This window comes from Typopeltis vanoorti, chromosome 12 (assembly GCF_054136105.1).
Source record: "Typopeltis vanoorti isolate ZY-2024b chromosome 12, IOZ_Tvanoo_1.0, whole genome shotgun sequence".
In the NCBI taxonomy this organism is placed as follows: domain Eukaryota; kingdom Metazoa; phylum Arthropoda; class Arachnida; order Uropygi; family Thelyphonidae; genus Typopeltis; species Typopeltis vanoorti.
The window spans coordinates 126,581,536-126,605,863 of record NC_143560.1 but is presented as its reverse complement, the minus strand read 5'-3'; the positions used below and the strand labels follow the sequence as shown (position 1 = coordinate 126,605,863).

Sequence of the window (24,328 nt, the reverse complement as noted above, 5' to 3'; positions counted from 1 at the left end):
TTGGCATCCTTTATCCGCTCCACTAAAGACCAACCACTTCCCCTAGACCTACCTGGTGTATACCAGGTCCCTTGCAGCTGTTTTGGCCAAACAGGCAGGACAACAAATATCAGAATCTCAGAACACAAGGATTACATCCGATTTCACCAGTACAGCCACTCTGGGCTTGCAGACCACGCTCTGGATACTCACCACAGAATAAGATGGAAGAAAGCCACAGTAATACACTGCAGCAAGTTCAAATATGAAAGACTGTTCATGGAATCAGCCTCAGCCCTTAGGAACATGGCAAACCTCAACAAATTTGGATGCATGAGACTGCCCCAAATTTGGGAAACATTTATCAGAAGAACTTCTTAGCCTTTGAGCTGAACCAATATAGCCTGCCAGGGGGCACCATCAGGACTTTAGGAAAACGGTAGCTTCCTAGCTTCTGTTCTCATTTTGGCAAACGTCACATTGCCAAGAAGATGGCAACGTGACGTTTGCCGAAATATCGGAAAGTATATATTAAAGTTTATTTAATTTATATTTCTAGTGTACGCTGTCAATTCCTTAATTATTAGTTATCATGTCTAACCAGCATATAAGCCTCTCTACAAAACTATGATATGCACGCAGGCACTAACAACAAGCAAATGAGGCTGAAGAAGGCAACTGGCATTGGTCCTAAAGGTGACCCTTGGCTGTTGGGCTGATGCTCTTAGGATGCACGCTTCCCAAATTTGGGAAGTCTCATGCACCCAAATTTGTTGAGGTTTGGGAAGTTTTTTAGATCTGAGGCTGATTCTAAGAATAATTTTCCATATTATATTTGCTACGGTGTAGTAAAGTGGCTTTCTTCCAGTGTATTCTGTGGTGAGTATCTAGTGCATGGTCCACAAGTCCTGAGTGGCTGTATTGGTGAAACCAATACAGAATATGCTGAAAGATAGCCACTGTACTACACTGGTACAGCCAAGTTTAAACTCGGCAGCCCATTTCTTAATTGTCGAAAATGAAGGAGAAGAGTGCCCATAAACTTTTATGAACTTCAAATGAATTTATTTTGGCATTAAACCTTCTTTTACAAAGAATTATATAACTGCACAATACTCAATTTTATCAATTTCATGGAATACAGAACAACACTTTTGCTTCAGACTGCTGTATAAAACAAACTACTTGATGGAATGACTTGCAGTTTCACATGGATGCTTATGACAGATGTACCCACTTAGAAAATAAAATTATGTTGATAGTGTTGCCATCTATGGTTGAGGCTGAGAACTTTTCAGACCACCCTTGTATATATAATCATATATACGAGGGTATGTATGATTATATATAGTAATTTTTCATTTTGCAAAACAGGTAAACTGACCAGAATAAAAAAAAATAGAAAAACTTTTTTGTGGGTGGGAGCTACATAAAAATAATTTTGATACACTATAATTATATTTAATCTTAAACTGTGTACAAATGTATGTCTGAATTATAATATGTATTATTATTATTTATTATTAAACAAGACCTCATGGAGTCAAAGACTCATCTGGCAGGTCCTTTTATCACACACACATCTCATCATACCGTGTCTTAAACACACTCAAAGTACTTGCAGACACCACACTCTCAGGCAAGACATTCCAATCATTCACAACTCTGCACGAAAAAAACCTGCCTCTCACTCCCCTACTCACACCCTCTTTATACAGTTTCCAGGGATGACCTCTGGATCTCCCCTGATCTCCCACTATTCTCTGTAAAACTTCTCCAGCATTGATCCTATAACAACCCCTTACCAACTTGTAGGTCCTTATCATATCTCCCCTCTTCCTCCTGTCCACCAGACTCTGCAAATTACATCTTCTCAATCTTTCCTCATACTCAACATTCCAGAGGTCAGAATCTACCTTAGTCAGTCGCCTTTGGACCCTTTCCAACATCTCTTCATCCTTCTGAAAACCCGGTGACCAAATCTGGGCACAATAGTCCATGTGTGGCCTAATCAAAGCCTTATACAATGGAACAAGAATCTCCCTACTTCTACACGTCGGTGTCCTTTACATTATTCCCAGACGTCTTTGTGTTGTCTTCACAATTTTGGCGATGTGTCCCCTAAATTTTAGATCCTTATCCACTATCACTCCCAGATCTCTTATTTCCTCTACTTCCAACAATATATTCTCACCAAGCATATATTCTGCATTCCATCTTTGTTTTCCAAATTTTAAAACCTTACATTTTGCAACATTGAACTCACATCCCCATTTGCTTGCCCAATTACTCAATTTATTCAAGCCTTCTTGCAAGACCACAACATCTTCACTACTCTTTATGGTTCGTACCAACTTTGCATCATCTGCAAACAACTGAATACCTCCATCCAAATCTTCGCCAATATCATTAATATACAAGTTAAATAGTAATGGCCCTAAAACAGACCCCTGAGGCACTCCACTAGTGACTTTCCTTTTCCTGGATATCGCACCCCCATACACAACTTGTTGATACCTATCAGATAACCAGTCTCCACTCCAATGCACTAATCTAATATCCAACCCCATCTGCTCTAGTTTGACTGTCAACTTATCATGAGGTACTCTATCAAAAGCTTTTGCGAAATCCAAGTATATTACTGTGTATCCTTCTCCTCTGTCCAAGGAAGCAGTCACTTTATTGTAAAAAATAAGTAGATTACTAAAACATGACCTCCCGTTAGCAAATCCATGCTGTCCATCAAAGATTATACCATTGTTGTCAACCCAACTCTGGATCCTAGTTCTCACAAGCTTCTCCAACAACTTAACCACAACACCTGACACAGAGATAGGCCTATAGTCTGATGCTTGAGTTCGATCACCTCCTTTATGAAGTGGCACAATCTTGCCCTCCTTCCACTCTTTAGGAACTTGACCAAGTGCAAGACTCGTATTAAAAAAACATGTCAAGGCACGTGTCAACTCTCTGGCACATTCCTTCAGAATACGTGGTGATATATTATCAAGTCCCACAGCCTTATATCTAGTTTACTCAACTCACCAAACACCTCTTGCTCACTTAGTCAGTCTCTCCTCCCCATCATCAACTGCTCTCAATCTCTCCATGAAGTTACATTCGCAAGATTGAAAGATCTTTATGAACTGCTCATTAAGTATCTCCACCACACATTCTGCAACAGCTGTCTCTTTATACCATTTCCTCCAATCAGTGTCATCCTTCCATAATCATTCTTTCTTTTGCTGGCTTCATATTGAAAGAACTCCTTAGGATTCTTTTTGGCTTCATTAGCTAACTGCTGTTCATACCTCTCTTTAGCTACTCTTACCAACCAAGTCACCCTCCTTGCCTGGTCTTTGTAGAACTCATGAAATTACTTCCACTTCTCTTATGCTTCCTCCACAATGCCCTTTTTCTCTGTATTGCATGCTTAATCTCTTTATTCATCCATCTCACACCTACCTTACTTAACCTTCTCACCCGTGGTATACATTTAGACATTGCATCTACTAAATAGATTTTGAAAATCCCCCAAGCTGCATTGATCTCTTTTCCAGATAACTCCTCATTCCATGCTACACCTGCAAGCAGTCTCCTGAGCTCTTCATAATCACCCCCCATGTAGTTCCACATATAACCTTTTTCACAGAGGTCCCTGCACTGCTGGCAACCACCCAGGTAATCACCTCATGGTCACTTTCACCAATTGGTGGATGATTTGACACCTCATTTATAATTACATCCTCTGATGAGATGGCCAAATCGAAGACCCTTAATCCTCGTGTGCCCTCTGTTACGTACTGTATGAGGTAGTTATCTCTCAAAAACTCAAGAAAATCATTTTCTTTACTTCCGGTTGCTATCTCTTCATTCCAGTCTATACTGCCATAATTAAAAATTAAAATCACCCATAATGATCACCCTTTTCTTATTTGCTTGGCTTATTTGACTATACATTTCATATCACCACCATCCACATTACCAGGTCTATAACAACATCCCACCAAGTATTTGATTCTATTCACCTCTATCTCACACCATACTGCCTCAAAACCACTGGCCCTATTTCCCTCTTGCATCTCTACCTTGTATGGACATAACTCTTTCTCTATCATCAATAGCACTCCCCCTCCCTTTTTACCCCTTCTATCCTCACGAAACACATCATACCTTTCCATCTCTATTCCTGTCAGGATGTCATCCTCATCTAACCATGTCTCACTTATTCCGACAATCTTTGGGTGCACAGATGCAATTAGTGCAACCATTTCATCTGCCTTGTTTCTTATACTTCTAGCATTGGTATACAAACACAACAGCTCATTTCTGGATCTACAGCTAGTTCCACTGATACTACCACTCACTCGATTTGATCTCTCCATGCTCGACTGTGGCCATTTCCCTTTCTGCTTCTTCATTTTAGAACCCTTTGCAATTCCATCTGTTTCCTCTTGATCCCTGGGCATCCCATTTCTTTCCTGCCTACACATGCTCTCACCTCCTCTTGGAGCATCCACCTTTCTCACGCTGTGTACCCCTTTCCACCCTGAGCCTCCCCATTTCTCTGCTCCTCTTGCACATTCCTCACGTCACTCACGTCCCCATTCATTTCCACTTCTTCAATCTCTCCTGTTATTATGACATTACCTAAAATGACATTACCTGAAAACTTTAATTAGCCATCTACAGTGTGTGAAAGTTAAATGAGTTTAAATTACAGTATAACAGTACTGTTCTTCATATGGTGTTTTTTATAACTGAGTTGATGAAAAATAACTTCATAATAGCTCATGTATTCCTTCTGTGAAGGAATACGAGAATCATCATCACCATAAAAATTAGAATATAAGAGAAGACTAGTGCTGTAATCCCAAGGAGGTTTTTTGCTGTGTGGTGAGTAGGAAAATGATTGTGAAAGGATTACTTTGCTTGATGGAGATGGAACTCATATGACCAATGCAGACGACATAGTTGAGATATTTGATGATCACTTTATTAGTGTTCCATCCTGGTACCAAAGGCTTTATTCCTTGAGTGATAAGGAGTAGTGAAGTGTTAAAAGTGAATGAAGAGGATGTTTGCCAAATACTGAGTATGCTAAATGTCAAGGCAGAGTGACTTGATTGAAAGTCTTGCAACATGACAAGTTCCTGGAGAATGGAAGGAGGATATGATAGTGCTATTGCATAAGGTTGGTGGTAGAATGGAGGTATCTAACTATAGGCTTATTTGTATTTATTCTGTAGTTAAGGTTTTGGAGAAATTGGTAAGAGCTTGTATACAGAATTGTGCAGGTGAAGATGACATTATTTATGCTGGTCAGCATGGTTTTTTAAAGGGTATTCTTAGTTTAATAATCAGGGTACCTATCACAATAGAGTGATAAGAGCAGTGGATGAGGATAAGGCATACACTGTCATCCCCCCCCCCCCCCCCCAAGGCATTTGACAGGTTGTTGAATAAGAAGCTGGTTTTTAAGTTGTAACATATGAGTTTAGATATCAGGTTAGTCGATTGGATTGGTGATGCTCTCTGATAGATATTAGAGAGTTATATATGGGGCAGCAGTATCAGGGAGTAGGAAGGTTACAAGTGAAGTTCTACAGGTTTCAGTCCTGGGACCTTTGCTGTTCAATCTTTATTTCAATGATATTGTCTCAGGACTGTAGAGAGTTGTTCAGTTTATTTGCAGAAGATGATGGTGATGTGAAGCACGGAAGGTTATTAGTAATAGTGCTGATGTTTTGACTCTTCAAGAGGATTTGAATAAGCTGGAAGGATGGACAGCAGCATGGGATTGTCAATTTAATGCAACTAAATGTAAGGTTTTAAAATTTGGGATCCACAGACGGGATGTTTCATATTGATATTTTACAACCTAGAAGGCAAAACGTAAAATGTGAAATAACAAATAGATATTTATTATCCTTTCTTTCGATTACAGATTGAAACTCTTTTTCTTTAAATATTATGATTTATAAACCAAGATTACAAGATGTCCTACAAAAAATGGCATCTTGTAACATAATAAAAAAAAATAAAACATAGAAGTTGAACTGCAGGATGGGGAAAAAAAGCACATTTGAGGTTGTTTGGTGTGAGATAGAATCTAGCAGAACAAAATATACAATTGGGTGCTGCTATAGACCAGGTGATGGAGTGGATGGTGGGGATAGTATGCATAAGCAAATAGAAGAAATGAGTGGAAGGAGGGTAATTATTATGGGTGATTTCAATTATGGTAACATTGACTGGAAAGAGGAGAGGGCACATGGGAGGAAGGAATTGGATTTTATGCGGTTATTAAGGGACAACTATCTACGGCAACATGTATTGGAAAATACCAGGGGGCAGAGAGTGCTGGACCTAGTAATTGCAAATGAGAATGTGGCTGTAACGAACATGACCATGTTGCCACCAATTGGTGAGAGTGACCATAATCATCAGGTCATGACTTGGGAGGTGGCTAAACGAGTCGAATTTACAATTGAGACAGGGTACATGTGAAATTACTGGGCTGGTAAGTATGACAAGCTTAGGTGTGTGCTTGGCTCAATGCCATGGCATGTAAAACTGCAAGGGCTGGATGTTGATAGTGCATGGGAGGTGGTTAAGAACTGTTTGCAGGAGGCAATGGTTGACTGTATACCAAGAGTCCGAATAATAAATCAAGTAGGGGTTAAATGGATGAATAACACTATTAAGCTTGAGCTGCAAAAAAAGAAACAATTGTGGAGGGAATTTAAGGAGAAGGGTGACCATCAGGCGCAGGAACAGTATAAAGCTCAGGCCAGGATGGTAACAAGGGTGGTAAGAAAAGCAAAAGCAGATTACGAAAGGAAATTGGCCACGCAGGCTAAAGAGAATCCCAAACAGTTTTTTCAATATGTTGCAAGTAAAAGGAAAAATGCTCATGGTAGAATGATCTTAAAAAATGCTGAGGGTAGGGAGGTAACCGAATCAGTCGATATTGTGGAATTACTGAGCAAGCACTTTGCAAGAGTATATCATCCAGGTGGTGACTTTGCAGGAATGGAAGAACCAACAGCTTATACTGGAATTGTGATGAATGAAGTAGAGGTAACTAGTCTATTACAGAACCTCAATGTTAATACATCTGTGGGATTGGATGGTATACCAGCTCGTGTCGTACGTGAAGCGGCCAAAGAATTGTCAGTGCCCTTGACCATTTTGTTTAATTTGAGCCTCAGGACTGGGTCAGTCCCAAGGGGGTGGAAAGAGGGGAAAAGTCCACTGCACAAAGGTGGTTCCAAGGCTGCTGTTGAAAATTACTGGCCAATCAGCATAACAGGAATCATTATCAAGGTCTTAGAGTAAATAGTCGAGAGGAAAATACAAGATTGGATAGAAGAAAATGGGATACTGTATCGGGGACAGCATGGTTTTGTGAAGGATAGGTCATGCCTCAGTAACTTGCTCACGTATTATAACACAGTGACGGCTGAACTGGATAAGGGTAATGGGTTTACAGTGATTCTACTGGACCTTGTTAAGGCCTTTGACAGGATACCACATGGAATTCTAATCAGTAAATTGCAGCATATGGGAATGGACATAGGGTTGGTGAGATGGATAGGAGGGTGGTTGACGGAGAGATATCAGAGGGTGGTTTACTCAGGAGTAGAGTCCACAAGACGGCCTGTGACTAGTGGTGTACCACAAGGATCTGTTCTTGGACCACTGCTGTTTAATTTGTTCATAAATGATATAGGAAAGGATCTGAGAGGAACATTTCATTTGTTTGCGGATGATGCGAAGTTGGGTAGGGCAATAGTGAATGCAGATGACGTCAAAATTTTGCAGGATGATTTGGATAGATTGGAGGTCTGGGCTAAGGAGAATGGATTTCAATTTATTGTGGCAAAATGTAAGGTTATGCATTTTGGGGTGAAAAGATTGCCTGCAGTTTACTGCATTGGTGGAATCGTGCTCCAGGAAATTGATGAGGCACGAGATTTAGAAATGTTGGTGGATAAGGAATTGAAATTTAGGGGACACATTGCAAAAGTGGCCAAATCAGCTCATCAAATCACTTGGTTGCTGAAGAATACGTTGACAAGCAGAGACAAGCAGGTTATTGTTCCTCTGTATCGAGCCTTGATAAGACCCCATCTCGACTACTGTGCTCAGATTTGGTCACCTAGGTTTCTTCTTGATGGGGAGGAGGTGGAGAGGATCAAGAGGCGAGTGACCAAGATGATAGCAGGTCTGTGGAATGAACCGTATGAGAACAGGTTGAGGATTTGTGGGTTGCAAAAATTGGTTGATAGGCAGAGGAAGGGAGATATGTTTGAGACATTCAAATTACTGAAGGGTTTCTATAAAATTAATTCAGAAGATATTTTTGAGAACAGGGCTGGTTGTGGGAGGACTAGGGGACATCCATGGAAACTGGGCAAAAGTGTGGTTAGTAAAGGTGTTAGAGCTGGGTTCTTTACTTTTAGAGTAGTGAATGAGTGGAATGCACTCCCTGAGTCTGTGGTGGATGCTGTAACAGTGAATGAGTTTAAGGCAAGGTATGATAGATACTGTATGAATGTCGAATAGTTGTGATGAATATGATTTGGGGCCCCCCTCGATGAGTCTAATGACTCCCTGGAGTTGCCCGTAATAATAGTAATAATCTGAATTTTGGCCATAACTCTGATGAGAATAACCAGTGCACATGTGTTGTTGAGACTTTTAATCAAAAGCATTAATTAAATAAAAACATAATGTACTGGGTAGAGTTTGTCTTTTATATAGTGCAATACCAAGGCAACCAAGTCCAAAAGTGTATTTTTATTTTTTAGTTTATTTTCATAAGCATTCCATCATTTTCAAAACTTTTAATTTTCAAAATTCAAATATGTTTTGCCTACTTGTTATAAAATAATAATGGATGCTTATTATCGTTTTACAAATTTTCATTGCCAAGTTGTTGGTTTTTTACCTTCCATAATTAAAAATACAATAAATAAATTTGAAATGAAATAAGAAAAATACAAAACAACATATATATGGTAAAGAATGTGTCAGTAATGGCGTAGTTGGTGGTGAAGTTTGATAACAGAATTTCCAAAAGCTAAAAGGTAAAGAATTGACTTCCATTTTACCATCTACAGGTGATTTGCTTGCACAAATTAAGATATGTGCAAGCAAGTCAGTCACTTTGGTGCAATGTCCACACTGTTTTTTGTCAACAGCATGGACATTTAAGAATAGTTTTAATGTTTTCTTATCTAGTTACACAATTAAACATCACTTTTTAAGCATCTTATATAATTTATAATTAATATGATGGGTATGGTGGTATTAGTTAATAATAAGCAGTATATTACAAGTAATTATTGCAGTTGGAGAAACTTGCTGTGAAGATGCAAGTATCCATGCACATGATTTTGATGTGCCCAGAGATTTGCAAACTTACAGTATGGTGGAAATTTATTATTGTAATTGAAAATATCCATAATTTGTTAATAAATCTGTGCTAAGAAAGGCATTTTTGTAAATGAAGAATATGTGTAGTTTATAAAATTTGGGGGAAAAAATATGTTTGAAAGAGAAGTATGGTGAGAAAGAGAGGTGAAAAAATGTTAAGAAATCAGTAAAAAAGAAAAAGAGCAATTTGAAAACGTAACGGATGTTAAAAGGGACGAAAGTGAGGTGAGAGTGGTGGAAGGAAACGAAAGAAACTAGAAATGGCGTGACGCAGAAATCGAAAGTGAAAAAAATCGAAAGAATGGATGATAGCGAAAAAAGAATGAACGATAGTGAAAGTTCGACACATGTTGGACTGAAAGAACAGAAACAAAGAAAGATGAACGAGTGTGAAAATGGGAAGAATGATAGTGAAAGTTGGACGCATGTTGGACCGAAAGTATGGAAACAAAGAAGGATGAATGAGAGTGAAAGTGAGAAGAGGGGATCGAGAGTTAGAAAGATTGAATGATAGAGAGAATGTGTTGTGAGATTCGGAAGTTGAATTGGATTGGATGAGGCAAGAAATGAAATGGATGCGGAATGAAATTAAAAAAATAACAAAAGATGAGCGAGTGGCATCGTATGGTGACTATTATTAAAGGTGTGCTGGAGGATAAAATGCACAAGGTATGTTTTCCAGGCGCTAAAATGAGTAGAGTGATTGATGCATTGCATATGAGGCAGGAGTGAGCAAAAGAGTTAATACTATTAATAGGTTCAAATGATTTGAGAGAGGACAAAGAGTGTGTCAGAATAGATATCAGGAGGCTGCTTAGAAGGATAAAAGAGAATAGTGTGACAGGAAGAGTAGTTAGCGTGTTGCCTAGGTATGATTATGGTGAAATGAGGTGGAGAGCAAGGATTATGAATGATATGCTGGCTGAAATATGTGAGGAGACGGGAGTACAGTTTGTTAATGTGTGGAATTAGTTTGAGGGACGAAGTGAGCTGTATGGGAGCGATGGACTGTATTTGAGTGGTTATGGTGTGAGTCGCTTGGAAAAACTGCTGCTGGAAGGTAGAGAATATGAATAGAGAGAATGAATGAGATCAAGTTGGAAGTGATGTGGAAGAGCAGGAGAGTAAGACAGGAGAGATTGAAGAGGTGGTTATGAATGGGGAAGTGAGTGGTATGAGTATAGAAAATGAGAGAATGGGTGTGCAAGAGGAGCAGGGAAACGGGGAGGCTCATGGTGGACGGGTACACAGCATGAGAAAGGTGGATGCTCCAAGAGGAGGTGAGAGCATGTGTAGGCAGGAAAGGAATGGGGTGACCAGAGATCAAGACTAAACAGTTGGAATTGAAAAGTGTTCTGAAATGAAGAAGCAGAAAGGGAAATGGCCCCAGTCGAGCATGGAGAGATCAAATCGAGTGAGTGGTAGTATCAGTGGAACTAACTGTAGATCCAGAAATGAGCTGTTGTGTTTGTATACAAATGCTAGAAGTATAAGAAACAAGGCAGATGAAATGGTTGCTCTAATTGCATCTGTTCACCCAAAGATTGTCGGAATGAGTGAGACATGGTTGGAAGAGGATGACATCCTGACAGGAATAGGGATGGAAAGGTATGATGTGTTTCGTGAGGACAGAGGGGATAAAAAGGGAGGGGGAGTGCTATTGATGATAGAGAAAGAGTTATGTCCATTTAAAGTGGAGATGCAAGAGGGAAATAGGGCCAGTGGTTTTGAGGCAGTATGGTGTGAGATAGAGGTGAATTGAATCAAATACTTGGTGGGATGTTGTTATAGACCAGGTAATGTGGATGGTGGTGATAATGAGATGTACAATCAAATTAGCCAAGTAAATAAGAAAGGGGTGATTTTAATTATGGCAATATAGACTGGATTGATGAGATAGCAACCGGAAGTAAAGAAAATGAGTTTCTTGATTTTTTGAGAGATAACTACCTCAGACAGTATGTAACAGAGGGCACACGAGGATTGAGGATCTTGGATTTGGTCATCTCATCATTGGGGGATTTTCAAAAACTGTTTAGTAGATGCGATGTCTAAATGTATTCCAAGGGTGAGAAGGTTAAATAAGGTGGGTGTGAGATGAATGAATAAAGAGATTAAGCATGCGATACAGAGAAAAAGGACATTGTGGAGGCAGCATAAGAGAAGTGGAAGTAACCAATTTCATGAGGTCTACAAAGACCAGGCAAGGAGGGTGACTTGGTTGGTGAGGGTAGCTAAAGAGAGGTATGAACAGCTGTTGGCTAATGAAGCCAAAAAAAATCCTAAGGAGTTCTTTCGATATGTAGCCAGCAAAAGAAAGAATGTGTTGTTTTAAGGATACTTGCGACATAAGACTGAATGATATAATCACGTAATCACAAGAAAGATATTTATTTAACCAAATATTTCGGTCTGGAAATAGCAGACCATCGTCGGTGGTATTACAAGAACAGTTTAAAAAAATATATACAAGCTAGAATACTAACAATAGATCGTTGAAATTAGAACATGCCGCGTGATGTTATATCACTAAGTATGAAACGAAATATTTTGAAGTAGAAACATGATTGAATTTGCTATAAAAAAAAAAAAAAAAAAAAAAAAAAAAAAAAAAAAAAAAAAAAAAAATTAATGAGTAATCTTGATTAGGCTTTCCCAGATTTTTGATATAGATATGCAGTCATTACGATTCAGGTTGGGATGATGGAGCAAGGCCTCCACGCTTTCCTTGAACAAACGTTCGAACCTATAACGGGATCTATGTAAGAGGCGCGTTTTGGACCAAAGGATGCTGTGGTCAGTTTCAATCCCGTGTTGAGCTAAACCAGACTTTTCAGGTTTATTGTGAAGAAATACGTCGAGTACCTATTCCTTATATCTCCGGTATTTCAGAACCTATCGCAAGAATTTTGAAGAAATATGATTTAACAGCTACGTATTCTCCTATTAACAAATTGTCTTCTCATTTTCCTTCTCCTAAAGACAAACGCTCAACTTTATCTCTTCCTGGAGTTTATCAAATTCCTTGCAACTGTGATCTCTCTTACTTTGGACAGACTGGACGTTCTCTTGAAAAAAGAATCCAAGAACATCAATCATCCATTCTTCACAATAAACCTGAAAAGTCTGGTTTAGCTCAACACGGGATTGAAACTGACCACAGCATCCTTTGGTCCAAAACGCGCCTCTTACATAGATCCCGTTATAGGTTCGAACGTTTGTTCAAGGAAAGCGTGGAGGCCTTGCTCCATCATCCCAACCTGAATCGTAATGACTGCATATCTATATCAAAAATCTGGGAAAGCCTAATCAAGATTACTCATTAATTTTTTTTTTTTTTTTTTTTTTTTTTTTTTTTTTTTTATAGCAAATTCAATCATGTTTCTACTTCAAAATATTTCGTTTCATACTTAGTGATATAACATCACGCGGCATGTTCTAATTTCAACGATCTATTGTTAGTATTCTAGCTTGTATATATTTTTTTAAACTGTTCTTGTAATACCACCGACGATGGTCTGCTATTTCCAGACCGAAATATTTGGTTAAATAAATATCTTTCTTGTGATTACGTGATTATATCATTCAAAAGAAAGAATGATTATGGAAGGATGACACTGATTGGAGGAAATGGTATAAAGAGACAGCTGTTGCAGAATGTGTGGTGGAGATACTTATTGAGCAGTTCTGGTTTAGCTCAACACGGGATTGAAACTGACCACAGCATCCTTTGGTCCAAAACGCGCCTCTTACATAGATCCCGTTATAGGTTCGAACGTTTGTTCAAGGAAAGCGTGGAGGCCTTGCTCCATCATCCCAACCTGAATCGTAATGACTGCATATCTATATCAAAAATCTGGGAAAGCCTAATCAAGATTACTCATTAATTTTTTTTTTTTTTTTTTTTTTTTTTTTTTTTTTTTTATAGCAAATTCAATCATGTTTCTACTTCAAAATATTTCGTTTCATACTTAGTGATATAACATCACGCGGCATGTTCTAATTTCAACGATCTATTGTTAGTATTCTAGCTTGTATATATTTTTTTAAACTGTTCTTGTAATACCACCGACGATGGTCTGCTATTTCCAGACCGAAATATTTGGTTAAATAAATATCTTTCTTGTGATTACGTGATTATATCATTCAAAAGAAAGAATGATTATGGAAGGATGACACTGATTGGAGGAAATGGTATAAAGAGACAGCTGTTGCAGAATGTGTGGTGGAGATACTTATTGAGCAGTTCATAAAGATCTTTCAATCTTGTGAATGTGACTTCATGGAGGGATTGAGAGCAGTTGATGATGGGGAGGAGAGACTGACTGTAGGTGATCAAGAGGTGTATGGGGAGTTGAGTAAACTAGATGTTAATAAGGCTGTGGGACTTGATAATATATCACCACATATTCTGAAAGAATGTGCCAGGGAGTTGACGCCTGCCTTGACATATTTTTTTAATATGAGTCTTGCACTCGATCAAGTTCCTAAGGAGTGGAAGGAGAGCAAGATTGTGCCACTTCATAAAGGAGGTGATCAAACTCAAGCATCAGACTATAGGCATATCTGTGTGTCAGGTGTTGTGGTTAAGTTGTTGGAGAAACTTGTGAGAACTAGGATCCAGAGTTGGGTTGATAACAATGGTATTATGTTTGATGGACAGCATGGATTTGCTAAAGGAAGGTCATGTTTTAGTAATCTACTTACTTATTACATTAAAGTGACCGCTTACTTGTACAGAGGAAAAGGATACACAGTAATATACTTGGATTTCGCAAAGGCATTTGATAGAGTACCTCATGATAGGTTGACAGTCAAACTAGAGCAGATGGGGTTGGATATTAGATTGGTGCTTCGAATTGGAGACTGGCTATCTGATAGATATCAACAAGTTGTGTATGGGGGAGAGATATCCAGGAAGAGGAATGTCACTAGTGGAGTGCCTCAGGGTTCTGTTTTAGGTCCATTGCTGTTTAACTTGTATATTAATGATATAGGTGACAATTTGGATGGAGATATTCAGTTGTTTGCAGATGATGCAAAGTTGGGACGAACCATGAAGTGTAGTGAAGATGTTGTGGCCTTACAGGAAGACTTGAATAGATTGAGTGATTAGGCATGGAAATGGGGATGTGAGTTCAATGTTTCAAAATGTAAGGTTTTAAAATTTGGAAAACAAAGTTGGGATGCAGAATTTATGCTTGGTGAGAATATATTGTTGGAGGTAGAGGAAATAAGAGATCTGGGTGGCGTGATACTGGATAAGGATCTAAAATTTAAGGTCACATCGCCAAAATTGTGAAGGCAACACAAAGGCTTCTGGGAATGATGTGGAGGACACTGATGTGTAGAAGTAGGGAGATTCTTGTTCCCTTGTATAAGGTTTGATTAGGCCACACATGGACTATTGTGTCCAGATTTGGTCACCGGGTTTTCAGAAGGATGAAGAGATGTTGGAAAGGGTCCAAAGGGGACTGACTAAGGTAGTTATAGGATCAATGCTGGAGAAGTTTTACAGAGAATAGTGGGAGATCAGGGGAGATCCAGAGGTCACCCCTGGAAACTGTATAAAGAGGGTGTGAGTAGGGGAGTGAGAGGCAGGTTTTTTTCATGCAGAGTTGTGAATGATTTTAATGCCTTGCCTGAGAATGTGGTGTCTGCAAAGAGTTTGAATGTGTTGAAAACACGGTATGATGAGCTGTGTGTGTGATAAAAGGACCTCCCAAATGAGTCTTTGACTCCATGAGGTCTTGGAGTGGTCATAATAATAATAATAATATGTATATGTGTATATTTATAGAGTATCAGAATACTTGATGGGTGACTTGGACTGTTCATCTCATCCAGTTCCAAAGACTAGAGTAAGCACTTACATTTTCTGTTGCTTAATGTTGCTTGATGATGTTTTTATGTATAATTTTTATTATAAAAAGTATAACAATCCCAGGTAAATAGTATCCATATTTATTGAAAGTTTTTCACTTGGTTATATTATAAATTAATATACCAATAAATTATATACTTGGTTTAATCCATTATCCAAGTATAAGCAAACAAAGTTTGTGCCTGAAGTATCTTTCAGGACTGGGGCAACTCATATAAAGAAGCTAATGACTTCACATCACTTGCCTTGGTGAAAGATGTTGAAAGTTTATTTTTTCACTTGGTTAGAGTATAGTAAAATTAGTTTAATCCTTTATCCAAGTGTGAGCAAACAAAGTTTGCGCCTGAAGTATCTTCAGGACTAGGGTAAGGTGATACAACAACCAGGGCAACTCGTTGCAAAGGTGGAGAAAGCTACCAACACTCCTATCTCAGTATCTCCTATAATGCACAACACATCTTCATGCGGATATGTCTAATGTTATGCATTAAGGGAAGGGCCACTACCCAGACTAGTTTCGACCTTTATTGAGGTCTCTTCAGTGGGAGCCAGGCCCTAGTGGAGATACCAGGCAGAAGCATTAGCAGATCACCTCCACCTATAGGAGTTGCCATATGGTGTGCCACCCTTTTTTTTTTAATAAATTACTCTGGATTTAGAGAAAGATGTTGAAAGTTTATTTTTTCACTTGGTTAGAGTATAGTAAAATTAGTTTAATCCTTTATCCAAGTGTGAGCAAACAAAGTTTGCGCCTGAAGTATCTTCAGGACTAGGGTAAGGTGATACAACAACCAGGGCAACTCGTTGCAAAGGTGGAGAAAGCTACCAACACTCCTATCTCAGTATCTCCTATAATGCACAACACATCTTCATGCGGATATGTCTAATGTTATGCATTAAGGGAAGGGCCACTACCCAGACTAGTTTCGACCTTTATTGAGGTCTCTTCAGTGGGAGCCTGGGTAGTGGCCCTTCCCTTAATGCATAACATTAGACATATCCGCATGAAGATGTGTTGTGCATTATAGGAGATACTGAGATAGGAGTGTTGGAGAAAGCTACCAACACTCCTATCTCAGTATCTCCTATAATGCACAACACATCTTCATGCGGATATGTCTAATGTTATGCATTAAGGGAAGGGCCACTACCCAGACTAGTTTCGACCTTTATTGAGGTCTCTTCAGTGGGAGCCTGGGTAGTGGCCCTTCCCTTAATGCATAACATTAGACATATCCGCATGAAGATGTGTTGTGCATTATAGGAGATACTGAGATAGGAGTGTTGGTAGCTTTCTCCACCTTTGCAACGAGTTGCCCTGGTTGTTGTATCACCTTACCCTAGTCCTGAAGATACTTCAGGCGCAAACTTTGTTTGCTCACACTTGGATAAAGGATTAAACTAATTTTACTATACTCTAACCAAGTGAAAAAATAAACTTTCAACATCTTTCTCTAAATCCAGAGTAATTTATTAAAAAAAAAAGGGTGGCACACCATATGGCAACTCCTATAGGTGGAGGTGATCTGCTAATGCTTCTGCCTGGTATCTCCACTAGGGCCTGGCTCCCACTGAAGAGACCTCAATAAAGGTCGAAACTAGTCTGGGTAGTGGCCCTTCCCTTAATGCATAACATTAGACATATCCGCATGAAGATGTGTTGTGCATTATAGGAGATACTGAGATAGGAGTGTTGGTAGCTTTCTCCACCTTTGCAACGAGTTGCCCTGGTTGTTGTATCACCTTACCCTAGTCCTGAAGATACTTCAGGCGCAAACTTTGTTTGCTCACACTTGGATAAAGGATTAAACTAATTTTACTATACTCTAACCAAGTGAAAAAATAAACTTTCAACATCTTTCTCTAAATCCAGAGTAATTTATTAAAAAAAAAAGGGTGGCACACCATATGGCAACTCCTATAGGTGGAGGTGATCTGCTAATGCTTCTGCCTGGTATCTCCACTAGGGCCTGGCTCCCACTGAAGAGACCTCAATAAAGGTCGAAACTAGTCTGGGTAGTGGCCCTTCCCTTAATGCATAACATTAGACATATCCGCATGAAGATGTGTTGTGCATTATAGGAGATACTGAGATAGGAGTGTTGGTAGCTTTCTCCACCTTTGCAACGAGTTGCCCTGGTTGTTGTATCACCTTACCCTAGTCCTGAAGATACTTCAGGCGCAAACTTTGTTTGCTCACACTTGGATAAAGGATTAAACTAATTTTACTATACTTGCCTTGGTATCCCATAATGCAAAGCACATCTCCTTGTGGACATGTATAATATTATGCATTATGGGAAGGGTTACTCCCAGACCAGTTTCGACCTTTATTTAGGTCTCATCAGTGGGAGCCAGACTTCCAACAACTTTCTCTAATCCAGAGTATTTTAATAATAAGGTGTGACACTTTTGGCTAATCGTATATGAAAATATGACTTCTGCATTACTTCAACCTTAGTATCACTTATGGGTCTGGCTGCCACTGATGAGAACTCAATAAAGGTTGAAACCGGTCTGGGTAGTGACCCTTCCCATAATGCATAGTATTATACATGTCTGCAAGGAGATGTGCATTGCATTATGGGATACTAAGGCAAGTGATATGAAGTCATATCACCTTTGTCACGAGTTGCCCCAGTCCTGAAAGATACTTCAGGCACAAACTTTGTTTGCTTACACTTGGATAATGGATTAAACCAAGTATATAATTTTTTGATATCTTTAATTTATAGTATCCATATTTCTATATTCACAAGATTTTTTCAATTGTTATCTGGGAATTAAAATAATTTATACACAAAGTTGATGAAATTATTACTTTCATCAACTCTTCACTTCTTTTGCTTTCAGATTTGCTTCCCTAATATGCAGCTGATTCTTCTCTATAACAAACACCATTATAGCAGACTTGCTTACTATAACAAAACCACTGAAAATTCTTAACAGATGTCCTATAGGCATAATACCATTCTGAAGAAAGTTTCACTATAGCAAGCCATCCACTATAATAAACTGTTTCTGCATTCCCTAATAGTTCGATAACTATAAGATAGCTTGCAATGTTGATGGTAAGAATGAGAATGCATATGGTGGTAAGATTGTAGGCATGAAGACCACAAGAAAAAAGAGTATGAATGGCAGTGAGAAAGTGATTGAATACATGAAAGCAGAATTTGTGGAGGGTGAGGCATGAGATGAAGCATATGTTAAATGAAGTGTGAAGAATTATATATGCATGGAAGCATGAGGAAGAGTAGAACACAAGATAGCAATGCAGAAGAGATAAGAGTGATTTGAGCATGACTCTGTATGAGGATTCAGTTATTAGACATGTGGGAGAATAAAAAGTGAACAAGGTAGGTTTTCTTGGAGGTAGATTAGAATAGGATGAGCAGCATGGTTGGTATTAGTAGCAGGAATGAATGATTTAATTGGTAACAAGGAGAATCTGAGAATGGATATTGGGAGATTGTTAAGGAGAGTAAAAGATAACATTCTGTAGGAAAGGTAGTCTATATGTTGCCTAGCAAGCAGAGATCATGAATGTATGCAAATGAACTGTGTGAGTAAAAAGGAATTCATTTTGTGAATGTGTGAAATGAATTTGAGAGATTGAGATAGACAGAAATCATTTTAAATGGTTTTAGTGTGAGTCAGCTGGAGAGACTTGCTGAAAGTGAGAGTGATTACTGCAGTGAAAGAACTGAGGAAGTAAGAGGTGATGTGGAAGAGCAGGAAAATAAAATAAAACAGTTTGTGAATGAAGAGGTGAGTAGTGCAAGTTAAGGGAATGAGAGAGCAGAAACACAACACAGGGAAATGGGTGGGCAGGGGGAAGAAGTGTGGATGCTGAATTCAGAAATTTCGCAGACAGGTATACAGTGTACAGTAATAATATGCAAACTAAAAATAAATATATAAATAAAGCACTGTAAATCCAGGTGAAACTGTGATGTGGTTATCAGCTTACAACAGAAGCAAAGAGAATGTGTGATTTGAGTGAGTAGTATTGGGAGAGGGGATTGTGGCGTGTTTGAAGTATTAGGGGAAACAATTTGACATGTATTGCCATAAAAGTTTCTTAAATGTATTTCTTCCATTTCCAGACCACAGATGAATTAGTGACACTGTTAATGAAGACTCACATAGCAGGGACTGTTTGTACCAGTAAAATGTATGAGACATTTTTACTGGCACAGGTTATTATTATTATATATAAGGTGCCTCTATGGAGTCAAAAGACTCATTGCGGGAGACCCGACATTGACATACTAACCATTATTCACACAATACCTGTCATATTTCCCCTTAAACTCATTCACAGATGAAACATTCGCAACCACCTCTGGCAATGCATTCCACCTATTTACAACCCTCTAAGCGAAAAATCTAGTCCTAACACTCTTACACAATCTCCAGGGATGACCCCCTCCCCACCCATTCTTTCCCTTCCTGCACTGGTCTTAAAAAAGTTATCAGTATCAATCCTATAAAACCCTTTTAATAATTTATATGCCATTATCATATCTCCTCTCCTACGTCTATCAACTAGTTTTTGAAGCCCACAGACCTTCAATCTATCCTCGTACGAGTCATCCCACAGGCCTGCAACAATTTTCCTAACCCGCCTCTGAATCCTCTCCACCATTTCCACATCACCAAGAAATCCAGGTGACCAGATCTGTGCACAATAGTCCAAATGAGGTCTTATTAATCCCTTATAAAGTGGGACAATCACTTCCTTATCCCTGCTTGTCAGTGTGTTTTTCAATAACCTTGTAATCTGATGTGAAGTTTTGCCAACTTTTGCAATATGCTATCTAAACTTAAGTTCTCTGTCCACAATAACTCCCAAGTCCCTGGCCTCATCAACTTCTTGCAGTTCATTTCATCAATATAGTAAACAGCATGTGAGCTCATCCTCCAGAAGTGCATCACCTTACACTTGGCCACATTAAACTGGCAGCCATTTAGTTTAGCCCAAACCGTCAGCCTGTTTAAGTCATCCTGCATGATATCCACGTCATCTGAATTAACTGTCGCTCTTCCCAGTTTTGCATCATCAGCAAACAAGTGGATATCTCCTTTCAAAGTATTCCCAATATCATTGATGTACAAATTAAATAGTAGAGGACCAAGCACTTAGCCCTGAGGCCACCACTAGTCACCTGACTTCTACTGGACTCCACACCACCATAAACCACTCTTTGATATCTATCCACTAGCCACCCTCTAATCCAAATCCCTACCCTCGGATCCATACCCATTTGCTCCAATTTATGCAACAGAGTTCCATGCACAATCTTGTCAAATGCCTTTGCAAAGTCTAGTGGAATCACCGAAAAAAGATTTCCTTTATCCAACTCCATTGTTACTTCATTATAGAAAGTGAGCAAATTGCTTGGCAAAACAAATCTAATAAATGCTCATCCAGTTTGCATTTTGCAAAATGGATGAGCATTTGTACTGAAAAATTGGGTTTTTAAGTGTAGAATGCACTTAAAATTGTTTTTTTTTTCAGGCTTCCTGCCTGTAATAAATAGAACATCTCATAGTTATATTTCTCTTTTCAGCTTTATAGGTCCATTTGTCTGTTGCAACTTGAAACTCTTATTGTGCTTGATTTTGAAATCACTGAAATTGATTTTTAGAATCTTAAAAAAAAAAGTTTATGAATATGTAGCTATTAATCATGTGTTGTTCAGCTTTTAAATAATATGTTTCATTTGAGAAATTCCAGCATTATCAAATCAACTTCATTGGCTGAGGTGTTAAAGCCTTTGCTTTCAACTTACAAGCTATGAATTTAAATTCCATTGAATGAATGTGTGAATGCACATTGCTTATTAAAAGCCTGAAGTGGGATTAAGTGTGTGTGTGTGGGGAGACTGTTTAGTTTGTGTTTTTTATTATTATTATTCAGGGCTCCATGGAGTCAAAAGACTCATCGTGGGAGGTCCTTCCTAAGAACATAAAGTGTGTCAAGACTCATCGAGTGGAGGTCCAGCCCCTAAGAAACACAAAGTCTATCATACCACACCTTAAACTCATTGACCGTTCTCGCTCTCACCACTCCATCAGGCAATGCATTCCACGGTTCAACCACCCTCCATGCAAAGAAACCACTCCTCACTCTCTTGCTCACAGTTTCCTTTCGTAACTTCCAGGGATGGCCTCTTGTCATCACTCCTTCCTGCTGTTCAACCAAGCGAAAGAACTCCCCAGTGTCAACCCTGTAACCACCTCTCAACAGTTTAAAAGTCTCAATCATATCACCTCTCCTTCTTCTATCCACCAAACTCTGCAGTCCACATTCCCTCAGCTGATCCTCATAACTATCCTTGTACATTCCTGAAACCATCTTTGTCATCCGTCTTTGTACCCTTTCTACAGTTAATTTATCCCCTTCAAATCCTGGGGACCAAATCTGAGAACAATAGTCTAAGTGTGGTCTGATCAGAGACTTGTACAATGGAATGATAACCCTTTTATCTCTGCAGGTCAGTGTCCTTCTCATAATTGCAGCAATCCTCTGTGTTACCTTCACCACCTTTGCAATATGTCCCCTAAATTTCAGGTTTCTATCAATCATCAACCCCAGATCGCTTGTCTCCCCTACTTCCCCCAGTATAACTGCAGCATCCCATTGATGTTTCCCAAACCTCAAGACCTTACATTTTGCTGCATTAAACTGAAACCCCCATTCATTTTCCCATCTATCTAGCTTATTCAAATCATCTTGCAGGGCTACCACATCTGCACTATTACTAATAAATCCTTCACAGTAATAATAATAGATTTAGTTTAATCCTTTATCCCAGTGAGAGCAAACAAAGTTTGCGCCTGAAAATATCTTCAGGACTAAATATAGTGTTGTACTATCTTATCCAGTAAGTAGTGCAACACCAAGGCAACTCGTGGCAAAGGTGGAGCAAGCTACCAGGCACTTCTAACCCAGTATCTCCCATAATGCAAAACACATTTCCTATGTGGATATGTATACTGTTATGCATTAAAGGGATTGGCCATCTACCCAGACTAGTTTCGACCTTTATTGAGGTCTCTTCAGTGGGAGCCAGGCCCAGAGCTGGAGATACCAGGCAGAAGCAGTAGCAAGTCATCTGTGCCTATGGGAGTTGCCAAAAAAAATTTTCAAAATCCTTCACAGCTTCGCATCATCCGCAAACAACCGAATATCTACTTGCAATCCACTGGCAATGTCATTGATGTAAAGCTTAAACAATATAGGTCCTAGTACTGAGTCCTGTGGGACCCCACTTGTAACTCTCTGCCTCCTTGAAACTGCTCCACCATACACAACTCTCTGATACCTATCAGACAGCCAATCCTGAATCCAGGTGACCAATCTGACCTCCAGATCCATATGCTGCAACTTAAATACAGCTTATCATGTGGCACCCTGTCAAATGCCTTCGCTAAGTCTAAGAAAATTGCAATATATGCCTTTCCCTCATCTGATGTTCTTGTAACTTTATTATAAAAGGCTAGCATATTGCTAAAACAAGAGCGTCCTTTCACAAATCCATGTTGACTCTCACAGATAACATTACCCTCATCTCCCCAATTCTGTATACGGTCCCTGACTACTTTCTCCAAGATCTTAACAACTACTGATGACACACAAACTGGCCTATAATTAGACACTTCCAGACTGTTACCACCCTTATGCAATGGCACTATCTTTCCTTCCTTCCATTTCCTGGGCACATTTCCCGCAGCCAGACTTTCATTGAAAAGGCAGGTTAAAGGCACTGTCAGTTCCCTAGCACATTCTCTCAAAACTCGTGGTGAAATACAATCCAGTCCCAAAGCTTTACTGACATCCAGAGTACTCAGTATCTGAAACACACTCTCCTCCTATACCTCTAAACCTCAAACCTGCCCTATCCCTCTAGCATTAAAACTGACTCCTTTAGGATGAAATACTCCAATAAAGTGTTCATTGAACAATTCCACTATGTCCTCTGCATCAGTCACTCTATTCCCATTTTTATCCCACAATGTTATTCTTCCACAGTCATTTCTCCTCCTACTGGCCACACAGCTAAAAAATTCCCTAAGATTTTCTTTGGATCTTAGGGCCAATCTCCTCTCATATTCCAGTTTTGCTTTCCTTACCACACTAGTCACTCTTCTGGCCCGTGTCTTATATTCTTCATGCATCTTCTCTTCACCTGTCTCTTTATATCTCTTCCATAGCCTCTTTTTTGCATGCAATTCCTGTTTAATATTGTTTGTCATCCACTTTACTCCAAATTGTGTCCTCTTATTCACTCCTGGTATACAACTTACCATTGCTGCTAACATATTCTTTCACAATTTCCCACGCACTAATGATATCCTGGCCTTCCAATTCCTCCCTCCATGAAACTTCCCGAAGTTGACGTCTAAGACTATTATAATCACCTGCTTTATTATTCCACATAAGTTCCCATTTATTTGATACTCCTGCATGTCTGTTCATTTTCCAAGTCAAAACCATATGGTCACTCTCTCCAACTGGTGGGAGAGATGTTGTCTCAGTTATTATCAACTCTTCTGATGCTATAACCAAATCCAAAACTCTTGAATCTCTTGTTCCCTCTGTTACATGTTGCCTAAGACGTGTCCCTCAAGAATTCTAGAAATTCCATTCCTCTATTGCTACATGCATCTTCCTCTCCAATTTATACTACTGTAGTTAAAATCTCCCATAACAATCATTCTTCTTGCACTTGCCAAACTTAACTGTCTAAACATCTCCTGGTCCCCATTCTCTGTGCTCCTGGGTCTGTATCAACACCCCACTAAATATCCTGTCTTGCCTACCTCTACCTCGTATCACATGCTCTCAAAATCATTTGTCTCACTTCCTTCCAAATCCTCCACTCTTAGAGGACATAGGTCGTCACTTATCATAAGCGGTACCTCACCACCATGCTTTCCCCTCCTATCCTGCTGAAAAATGCTATACCCAGCAACTTCTATTTCTGTTATTATATCCTCTTCTGTCAACCA

The 24,328-nt window shown here is 39.1% G+C and overlaps 1 protein-coding gene across 4 annotated transcripts in view; it reads left to right on the top strand.

Moving 5' to 3' along the window:
• LOC150101214 (rho GTPase-activating protein 45-like) overlaps nt 1–24,328 on the top strand; it is a 519,012-nt gene that overhangs the window by 149,650 nt on the left and 345,034 nt on the right. For 3 of the 4 annotated variants that reach the window (XM_090401286.1, XM_090401287.1, XM_090401288.1), the window contains one exon: nt 15,224–15,284. The exons of the other annotated variant lie outside the window; for it this stretch is intronic. In XM_090401286.1, coding sequence (XP_090257412.1) covers nt 15,224–15,284 — 61 coding nt within the window. The remainder of the gene's footprint in view (nt 1–15,223; nt 15,285–24,328) is intronic. 4 annotated transcript variants of the gene reach the window in all.